Genomic DNA, 11,005 nt, shown 5'->3' with positions numbered 1-11,005 from the left:
TACTGCGTTGCACATTTATTTCTCTTGCAGTCATACAGTCAAGGTTGCAGTGGCTGGCCACGATAACACTTTGCAAAAACAAGACCTAACCAAAGGAATGCAGGTTTGTGCAAGGCATACTCAAAGAACAGTTCCCCTCGTTAATCTCGTCACCAATCCCTCGCCAACCACTTCACCGACAGCGCCATCCTAATCCGAAGAATTTACTTCGAGCTGCACAAGTGACGCGTCAAATCCACCCACAAAAAAGCCACTATACTTCAAAGGAGTTAAACTGGAGTTGAGGAGGAGCAAAGAGTAGGTGAAGCACAGAACAAAACTCAACGTGAAAAAAAAAAAAAAAAAAAAAATCTCACTGGTACAACTTCGCATTCACCACTGTGGCCAAGGGCTGCAGAAACCACGAGAAGTGGTTTCTGCCACACTCTTTCAAAAAAAAAAAAAAAGTAACTACACATGCGGTTCGAAAACACTCATCCGCATCACGCAAGTCCACGTTTCCCGCAAGACAGTCTCTTGCAATAGGCACATCGAGAGAAGACATCACCCTGATCCAAACGCATTTGCAGTCGACGCGTACACTTTGCACGACTGATATGCAAGTTTTATTGTGGCTCGCTCGAGGAGTCTCCCGCATCCTGCGTGGAATTCTGATCCAGAACATTCCCCCCCCCCCCTACTTAAATACACATGTACAAACTAGCAGGTGCACTTTGTGCAAATGAGTCTAAGCCAAGAACCGGGTGGAAGAAAATACTTTTCTTTTTCTTTTTTTTTCCTCCGAGCTCGTATCGATCCACTCTCGCTGCCGCGTCTTTTCCGAGAGCACAGGGGAAAAAAAGAAATCCTAAAAGCACGAAGTGCACGTGCATCCACGCAATGAACTATATATATATATAAAAAAAAGCAAAAAAGGGAGAAAACAAATGCCCGATGGAATTCTGTCGCTCGAAGGCGGTGCTTCTATCGCAGACTTCCCACCTCCTGCCCACAAATCCCCCGTTTGCCAGCAGACATTAAATGCACAGTTTGTCCGACAGTTAATTTACAGCCGAGTTCCTTGCGGTGGGGTTGGGCAATATGGGAGAAGTGCAGTGGGTTATTCAACATGGGGAAGGAGGAGCGTGGGAGGAGGTAAATTTAAAATAAAAGTCCAGTGAGGAAAAAAAAAAAAAATTAAAAATATCCTAAGCAGTGTCGCGAGCACCCTCAGCTAGAGGGCTCTCCCGTCACGTCGTGGTTGGTCTCGTCCCTGCGCAGCAGTGTTCGCCGTTGCCGGAGCCAGTCCACAAATTCGTCCAGCAGAACCGGCCCTGCAGGTGATATCAAACGTACAGTTGTATACAATGGTCCACCATTACAACCGGGCTCATTTGTAATAACCCTCGACAAAGGGATGTTACCATCAAACCACTTTTTCGTGCCAATCATAGCAACTGCAATAAACCCAAGATATGATATGATTAGAACCTGAAGTTTTAGGGTTTTACCCAATTCTTCCCCGAATTGAAGGTTGCCTATTTAGGGTGAAACCCGATTTTTACCCAGCAAATTGCCCTCACTGGGACATCTGTAGGAAGGCACTAACTTAATTGTTTGGCAGCAAATGCAGTTACATCACAGTTTGTACCAAACCACTACAGTTAGTTTGAGTAGCTGAGCCCGATTTCTCCCCGAATTTAGCATACTGGAAGTTTTTCCACCCGAATTCGCATGAGATGCATGAATTTAGTGCACACGTTTATTTACCCGATTTTTACCCCCCAAATTTCGAAGAAAAAAAATATTTCCCGAAAACTTCAGGCTCTAGATGTGATTCCATGTACGATGTGACATTTTTACGTGCTACGTTAAAAGATGCGTTGTCAATGTTTAAAAATATTTCACGCGGTGCCTCCCGACAGACAAGCTTGACGAACGAAACAGGGGTTTTGAGCCACGTTATATGTCACAACATTGCTCCTTGAAAAGGGATGTGACACAAACGTTTCCTCCAAGTTATCGGAGATAAACGAGACATCGACATGAACCTGCGGTCCGAGTTGAAGAGTGACGGGGGGTAATGGACACTTGGGGGGAAGGTCACCACCGCGAGTACCAAAACCGATCAGACTGCGGCATAATGGCAAGCAGCTCCGCCAGTGAGGAGCTGTTGGAGAGGTCACGTGCTAGCAAGAACCAATAGGCGTGGGGGGAGGCTTTTGCTCCTATGACATCGGAGCACAACGAGGAAACGTTTTCAAGGGTCTCTATCTCACCAACTATGTACAACGTGCCAAAAAATAATTTATTTCTTTAATACTTTGGCATGCAGTGCATTGTGTGCATGATGTCATCACCCACGTTCTATCAGAGTGTCACAAGCCCCCCCCAGGTTCACGACGGTACGAGTCACTAGGAAATTCTCAGAGGACGCTAGACAGTGATGGCCAGTAGTTAACTACATGTAGTTAAACTACTAGTTAAACTACCAGACTGTAGTTAAAAAGTAGTTATCAACTACTTGCAGAAATGTAGTGGCAACTACTAGTTAAACTACTATTTTAAGTAGTTAACTACAGTAGTTAGGTTACTGAAGGCGCGAACTACTTCCGATTTGGCCGCAAGCTTTACGGCACGATTGTGCTTCCGACTTTTACCTTGAGCTACTTTTTTGATGAGAACGGTGTCGTGCATGTGTACTAAATATTCACTTTTAATGCTTGTCCAGCAGTGTTGTGGATTTAACGAGTCAAATCGGATATAAATCAAATCCATGTTTTTCGGAACACCGCAAATCAAATCCAAATCAAGTCTGGATTTAAACTTGAGGCGACAAATATCATTTTAAATTCGGATTTGTTTTTGGTGTGCTAAATCAGATCCGGTTTTAAATCAGGATTCATCAAATCCGTCAACAAATCAGGGGGCTAAAGTTCCCGAAATAACTGTAGCATGCAGCTGACCATGTCTACAAGGTACAGTTACTGAATGCATTCGCTGGGTAATACCCGTGACATGGTACAAACACATATAAATCTCACCTGCAGCGAAGAGTATGAACAGCCAACATAGCGACACTGACATTTTATTTATTTTCACGTGGATATCGGAGTAACATGTTTGTCAAATACGCTTACTCGGCACATAAGATAAAGCCAACTGCCGGGAATTATGTTGTGTTAAATGTGACGGCTGCGTGCTGCACACCGCAGTTGTGTTATAACAAACTCAGTAGTGCATCCGCCCAACACGCGTAAGCAGTCTTATTCTCTCAAGTTCTTGTTTAGAAAGACCAGCTGCTCCAATGTCGCTTGGTGCAGCCTGTTTCTTTTCGCGGTCTTGATCAGGCTGGCTGCAGAGAGCACTCGTACGACTGCTCCAGAACTTGCAGGTACTGCAAATACATGTTTCGCTACTTCCGAAAGCAGCGGGTAGCGGGCCACTGGGGACATCCAATAGCAGAGAGGGGAAACAACATCACCCTTTACTGTACACTCGCTTAAATAGAGGATTTCGTCGTTCGTTTTTGCGATAAGAGTTCTGCGGTGGCACCGAGTTGACCATAAGCAAGCCTCTATGAAAAAGGGCAACCAACATTCACATTCCTGTTCCTGGACACAATGACCTCACACGACTGGTTCTCAGGTGGACATTTCGGGACTTATTTTAGCAATCTCTGGGACACCAGAACGCGACATCAGTCGCAGTTCAGAGCCAATAAAACAGGCAAAATACGTGTATGGTAGTCCTTTTCTCGAACGTACATTGTTTGAGCTCAGTGGACCAGTGGTGCGCTTTCTCCAATACGTTCCATTTCTGAGAAATTATAGAAAGCTGTGATACCGTTGTGAATTAGACATCGAACTGCCCATGTGATTATATGTGAGAGTATTGCATGACGTACCTTTAGTGCTCGGAAGGGAAGATGGCTATATGCTTTAGAGGTGGTCTGTCTGACAGACAAACCACCTCTTAAACTTGAAGCAGTCTACAAATAGTATCCGTAGACTGCTTCACGCAATCAAAAAATCGTGGCATTTCTTTTTAAACGAAACAACTTTTCGCGGGACATTGGGAACCGAGATGGCGGGATGCAAGGCAAGCCATCTCAAATCCAAACACTTTTTAGACCTTCTCCTCATTAAGAGTTGCATTGCATCATGTGTAAACATATGTGAAATGCAATTCAGTCAAATCTCTTGTAAAAACGTAATTACAGAGACGGCCTCAGATACGACTGACAAAGAATCTGCCCGCCCGTCAACGTCAAATTTCGTAGCAGTCAAAATCCAACCATTTCCCTTCAGAAGCTTGACCAAATACACATCCAATTCCGTCGAAAAAAAAAAAAAACGTGATTCAGTCCAAATCCAAATCATCTGCCAAAATTGTGATTCAATCCAAATCCAAATCATCTGTCAAAAATGTGATTCAATCCAAATCCAAATCGTCGTCATATTTTCCCCGTAAACCAAATCCCAAATCAAATCCACGAGCCCTTTGATGGATTTAAATGAAATCCCCGGATTTAAATCCGCAACACCGTTGTCCAGTGAAGCCTTATTTGCTGTGAAATAATTATGCAACTCAGTTTATCGCGGAAGCACAGAAAGAATCCCGCCGCAAGCTTTGTATTTCACGGTCGTAGCAGTGGCTTGAGCCAAAGTTTATCATTGCTTGTGATTTATATTTAGGAGTCCAAGAACACTACAAGGGATTGGTGTTGATGGACAACGTTAAGTAGTTATAGGTGTAGTTAAACTACATTGAAGTAGTTAAAGAACTAGTTTTAACTACTCCCCTGAAAAGTAGTTGAACTACTAGTTAAACTACTCCATCACGAAGTAGTTAGTAGTTATAGTTAAACTACTGTAGAAGTAGTTAACGGCCATCACTGACGCTAGATGCCTAGGGAGCAGAAGAGCTTTTGGACAAGTGCGTGCGCTGTGTGTTTCCTTTTCGGAAACTAAACTAGCCAAGTAATGCAGCAATCTGGGCTTGTTGGTATATGAACATTGTGTCACAAGCGCAGTTTTACGTGGCAAATAAGTTCCCGCTAGGGGTGAGGGTACAAAAGGCTGCAACCTAATTTGGTTCAATAAAGTTAGTTAGTTAGCGCTGTGCTGCCTGTCTCCCCTTTGTCCTCATTAAGATGCGCTTGTAACATGATATGCTAGCCAGCACAGGCTGGTTCTTGAGTGGGCATAACATGGGCAGGGCCGGCAAAAGGGGGAAGCCGGGGATGGCGCCCCTGGGCCAGCACGACCCAAGGCCAGTCATAATCATATAAAGATAGTCACTGTGCATGATGGCCTCCACAAAGCTGACTATCATTACATCCACCAAGACAGCATCGAGCGCAACTTACAGGCACCATCTTCGTCGTAGTTCGACAGGTCGGGCTTGATGGTGCGGCTGAACTCCAGTACGTTGCACCATTGGTCCTTGTTAATCACCCTGTACTTCGATTGCTGAAACACGCGGGAGATCAATTAAGGACAAGTGATGAGCAGTCTACGGGAAAGTGTCCTGTGCAGCAATACAAGTACGACAGCCTTTGCCAGCAAAAGCTGAGCAAAAACTATACCTATGTAGGTGCTCGGCACGGTTTGATACAATTTACCGTGCTAATAAAACACTACAAAAGTGGACTGATTTTGACATTCGAGTTCTACCTATGTACTGTGAGTGTGCTGTACTGTGTGAATGTACAAAGTGCTGTTGTGTCAGAGATAAACAACAAAAACAAACAGAGTGCTCACATAGTTTTTAAAATATCTTTTTTTCCAGCTATGTAAGCACGAGTTACCATTGGTTTGCGAATGTCATGAATGTGCATGCGGGAGACAAGACAGCTTTGAAACACGAGAAAACATAAATTGCAAGTTCTGTTGCGGCTTCGATGATTGCAAAGCAAAGACCGAATCCCGCTGATAATGCGGTCACGGCAGCCAAACCACCGGCTATAGAACATGGTCATAAATAATTGGCGACAAATTTAGTTGAAATATTTTGACATAGTGACTCTGCCTCATAAGAAAGCATACAGCAGAGTCTTCTTTGCTGCGGTTTGTCAACAGCTAGTTACCTCTAGAAAGACGTGAAACGATAGACAGAGTGCCCAGTGCTTTCCAAGGAGGAGCTGAAGCATCGCTTTGGCCGTGTCAATGTCCATGCTACGTTGGTCTTTTTCCTGAAATATTCCAGCAATGTCGTCCAGTCGTTCGGTGTAAAAAAAAAAAACATTCCCTCCGCGACACGGAAAGAACGTCGTGTGACGCCGCTCTCACCCTAGCGAAGTCGTAGGCATATCTGTAGATACTCTTAAAGTGGTTGGGGTCGTTGAGTAGCGAACGCAGATACTCTAGCCGGCTCTGAATCTTCTGGATGGTGTCACACCTGACGTACAAAGAGGGAAGCAATGAAGAACAGGATAACGGAAGCGGCGGACAATGAACGTACTGCAAGTCTGTGAGGCCTTGGACCCATTCCTGTTCTGTGAAGAACCCCATGCGCTTTGCATCCATTTTCCATGCCAGCACCAACATCACAATCTGAAAAAGGTGAGCATCATCACAAAGATACAGTGATTCTGCTAAACATGATTTTCTTTTTTTTTTTCCTGGAGCGAATGAGATCTACAGCATGGGTGGGTGTGGAAGTGCCACGTAAATGCTCAAATATCCCACTCCCTATTATACTACACCCCTGTTCCTAAAATAGCAACATTAGGCACAAATATTTATTATCGGAATGCCAAACTGTAGAAGATAGCACTTCCTCGACCATGGCTTAGATACATGCACCAGACCTGGTCTTACATTGGCAGGTTCGACGCCAATGTCTTCACAGAACTTCTCCATGCCTTCTGGACCCATCACCTTTGTTTCATTTATGGCTGCAACAAATAACGAAGGAATTTAAGGCACAGCTTCAAGGCTTATCTGAGCTAGACCTAAGTCATTGCATGTTCGCTAACACGGAGACGTTTGACGTTAGAGTGTAGCAGTGTTAGTGTGCAAACGTAGAGTGTGTTTAATGTGCCAGCATCGTCAACAATGGGCAGCTTTGAGTGTGTAACAGAAGACCTGAACGTTACCACTATACACTGGTATCTAAAGAGATATTGACATCCACAGCAGCTGCACAAATGTTCACAGTATCAACTGTTGTTTATCAATTCAACTACTAGCCACAGCTCATTAAATAATTGGCTTGCAAGTGGGCAGCAAGAAACAGTCATGGAACAGTGACAGCAAGTGGCCATAAAGAGCCCATGCTTTTGCCTGGGTTGTAGACCCAACATCACAAAGCAAGACAATGCTGTGATGGAAACTCGCGGCGATTGTCCGAAGAGTTTTTCGTCTCTCAGTATCTTCCAGTGTGTTCTAGTCAACAACGCACAAGACTGTCACCAAAAGAACTATTTTTCACCCCCCCATGATATAGAAGGAGAAGGTACAAAGTTGTCGACTGTCAACTTCTCTGGTATGCCATAGATGTGGAACTCTCGAAAGTCAGCCTCAAGATCCGGACCAAAATCAGGATTACTGTTGTATAATGTATGATGACGCTCAGGGTCATCATACACACCAGACAGATGCTACAGGTCTGAGACGAGAACTTTACAACAATCTAAATCCCAAAATAATCTGAAGTCGCTAATGTCTTGAGTGATGTCAAGAACCATCCATTTGCACACGCTTGTGTCACTCTAAAACAAAGTTGATATGCACGTGAAATCAGTTTTTTCTTGAAAGTTTTTCTTTCTCTCAGAAAACAGCGTTCATTTTATTTAGTCCATGAAAAGAAGGTGCCTCAAGAATTCTATACGTTAAATTTCAATCCTGTTTACGAACGCTGTGCATTTCTGTCAATTTTTGAAGATCTGCTGAGCCTGCACAAGTTTCCATGACATGAGGCACGAGTGACAATCATAAGCCCACAAATTTAAATGATGTCATGTTCTGGAGAAGGCACTCATCTCCTAGCAACAACACCGGCGTCCGGGGAGGGTCATGTGGTGGAGAAGCCACGTGACACTGATCGAAAGAGGAGAAAATGGAAGAGATGTCTTCTCCCTGCTTTGCGTTTTCTCGAAGGTCAGAGCGGTCACATGATGTGTCACGTGGGGCTCCGCTAACGGAGTGCAAAAAGTGACCCCCCCCAAAAAGACGACACGAAGGGCAACACCATTGCCAGATGAGAGCCGGGCGGTCCGTCGGAGCTTAACATGACTTCACAGTTCTCAAAAATAAAAATTAATTTTCCCTAGCTTTCACATCACATAGAGCAAAGATACTTTGCAGGAATGTGAAGTGAGACAAGATGATTTCAGAAACATAATTTTGGTGAGATTCTGAAGACCCAAGATTTAGTCAGTAGTGGCACTCTAAGCCTATCGCAAAAGAAGTTCACGTGGGCATACTCACAAGTATACTCCTGCATCAGCGCTAGACACCGCTTCAGGGAAAACGTAGAGGAATGACAGTTGTCGTTTGTGATTGCTCCTTTCTTGGTGCTACACGGGGAAGGAAGGAAGTAAACGCGTCAGCACAATGCTGTGCATGGAACACACTCACGAGAAACCCGAATCGTGTTAAACAGCGTACCCGAAGAAGAGTGTCTTCTGCCTCTTGGAAGCTATCTTGGCGTCGTCTTCGTTGGCAATTGCACGCCGTCTTCTTTGGGGACCCATATTCCAGGTGGGGCACAAATAGTGAGAGGACTGGTGGGACTGCGCCGGATCAAACTCTCCGCCTCCTCTGGTCCCAGCCACCGATGTACCGTTGTCCCGCAACGTCTGTTATGTTCAACACGGCACTTTCAAAGTTTTGCATTAAAAAAATGTCTACTTCAACTGTAATTACCAACTTAAGTCTGTTGTACACACGGAGACCCTTCTTTCCGTAACACGGAAACGTCGTTAGTGGGATTTTGCCGTTCCACAGAACGAAATCAAAGCTTGCCAGAGCCATCAATCACAACAATGATGGCAGTAATGCATGCACATTTCACTTGTGCATCAAGCAGTCAGTCAAATAAATTGTGCCGTTAAAATAGCTACAGCTTGTAACGACGACCTACATAATTTTGAAACTTCCACAGATTTTGGATTAACTCTCCTCTCTCGCTAATAACCGTAACACCTAGGTTTTGTGCATTCAGTTCAGGAAGAATCAGTTTTGATAGCGTAACGTAACCAAATGTCAAGGTTCCTATGTGATGGCCAGGTAGGCTAAGTTTCCAAGCTCCCCAGTACCGGCTACGTTACTAACCTCTCTGAGGTGCAATTGTGCAGAAAATGGCAGGCAGGAAATGTATTCACGTACTTAAAGAGGACTCGCTTATTGGTGACATGACCTTGAAGGGAAGTCGGCAAACGTATATCCACAGGCATGTCATCAAGGTCAGTAAGACTAGTGAGGCATACCAACGTTGTGGTTGCCCAGTTGATGAATGTCAAACATTGTGTGATGAAAACTTCACTCGCTAAGATAGGTGCCCATGTAGTATTACCAACGAAGACGGGACACTCTCACAAACAGTGCTTACTTTTACATAAGCCTGTAGGAAAGAGAGCAACACTGGGACAGCAGTGGCACCTGCCTGTGTGCTACTGTATGGCTTCCTTGCATAAGAACATAGACTTCTTTGTATAAGAATCCCAACTAGTACACAAAATTAGTCGGATGATTCACTGCTAAGCCTAGTGCTAGTCCAAAACGTCATGAACAGCAGAATACGATGAGCAGCAGCGGGACAGCAATCGAAACCCAGTACGGCGGTGAAAAGATGCATTTCACCGAAGTATGCACAAGCAACTATAAAGCACTTAAAAGAAACAAGCTGCAGGACTCACTAGGTTTGTGAAGGAGTATTGGAGGCAGGACGAATTACAATTATTCTGCGCCACGGCGACTGAAATTTTAAGAAACAATACGTTAAGTATCGTCGAAGCGGCAAACAGTACGCAGTGTTAACTGCTACAGCGCCACTAACAAATCTCAATCACCTAATTACGCACAACACCCGCCCTGCTGCCGGTCGAAGCTTTGGGGGGTAAACGCCGAAAAATACTCCAGGCTGCTATCACAAAGGACACGTGGAACATGAAACTGACTTTCCCGAGTTTCGTCAAGACAAATTCGACCACGGAAGCAGTAACTAATTTGACATACCTAAGCTCGCACGTCCGCACGAGATGCCATTTTGGTTTGATTTGGAAAGGGCTGCGCAATACTATACGTGAACAATTGAAAAACAATTCTGAAAAGTTACGTGAAGAACTGCAAGAGAACCAATGCTCATGAAAACAGACGACCGGATAAGGAGACTGCAATTCAGTAAGTGACGAAACAAAAAAAACAGAAGTGCTTGTCCTCAACTTAACGCTAAGGGCGGTAGTGTTGTGAATGCGTAAAGAGCACAAAAACTAGGCAGCAGAATGATGGTACTGTCACATAAATCACCTGAGCACGAATGGCGCAAAATGGCATCAGCTACTGATGCTACTGCTTTGCCGAATTTGTTAGGTAGATTATGGGTTTTGATCAGCAATCGGCACAACGATGGACGTTTTTAACGCTAGAGCAAGAAATGTACCCTTGTTCCTACAAACGCATCGACAGCATAAAATACATTTCTGAATGCGTAGCAGGGATGTTAGGGTCTCGCGAGAGCAGGCAATGATCACTACAACATGAGGGTTCAAACAAAAAAGAAGAAAAAGCGCAAGCCAGGGAGACATGCAATACTTCCTGGGTTTCATAATGCGTATTACGAGACGTTGACTCGTCGCAAACATCGAAAGACTCACCTTCTGCATATGATGCATATATTCTTGAGCATAAATTTTGACAGTTTAGTAGGTAAACTAATGTTATTTATACAATTCGATTCAATCGCTTTCACGAGAGTGGATCACGAGCATGATTGAATAGGTTAACACGTGGGACGAAAGGGAACGGAATATAAATAATAGCAATCACCTTTCTACTACTCAACTAAAACAAGAAATTTG

General features: G+C 44.2%; 1 protein-coding gene across 4 annotated transcripts; it reads right to left on the bottom strand.

Moving 5' to 3' along the window:
• Positions 1-10,955, bottom strand: LOC135394764 (DCN1-like protein 5). Of its 4 annotated transcripts, none has more exons than XM_064625720.1 (10): positions 10,802-10,955; positions 9,845-9,903; positions 8,595-8,785; positions 8,415-8,503; positions 6,804-6,880; positions 6,445-6,536; positions 6,273-6,381; positions 6,071-6,175; positions 5,351-5,453; positions 1-1,313 (listed from the first exon to the last, which is right to left on the bottom strand). In XM_064625720.1, exons 3-10 carry the CDS (start codon positions 8,678-8,680, stop codon positions 1,210-1,212), a joined length of 765 nt encoding a protein of 254 aa, XP_064481790.1. In that variant the 5' UTR covers positions 8,681-8,785; positions 9,845-9,903; positions 10,802-10,955; the 3' UTR covers positions 1-1,209. The 4 variants fall into 4 exon arrangements, with proteins under 4 accessions (XP_064481790.1, XP_064481792.1, XP_064481791.1 ...); XM_064625722.1 differs by lacking the exon at positions 10,802-10,955 and adding an exon at positions 10,455-10,476; XM_064625721.1 differs by lacking the exon at positions 10,802-10,955 and adding an exon at positions 10,164-10,304.
• Between the last annotated feature and the right edge of the window lie 50 nt (positions 10,956-11,005).

This window comes from Ornithodoros turicata, chromosome 5, assembly GCF_037126465.1.
Source record: "Ornithodoros turicata isolate Travis chromosome 5, ASM3712646v1, whole genome shotgun sequence".
NCBI classification, from domain to species: Eukaryota; Metazoa; Arthropoda; class Arachnida; order Ixodida; family Argasidae; genus Ornithodoros; species Ornithodoros turicata.
This window is presented reverse-complemented; position numbering and strand designations above follow the sequence as displayed.

Bases quoted from the DNA above. Each gene is read 5' to 3' on its own strand.
- LOC135394764 (XM_064625719.1), bottom strand. The intron at 5,454-6,070 runs GTAACTAGCTGT...CGCGTGTTTCAG, and splicing joins CGTTTCACGTCTTTCTAGAG to CAATCGAAGTACAGGGTGAT. The intron at 1,314-5,350 runs GTAAGTTGCGCT...TATCACCTGCAG, and splicing joins CTACGACGAAGATGGTGCCT to GGCCGGTTCTGCTGGACGAA.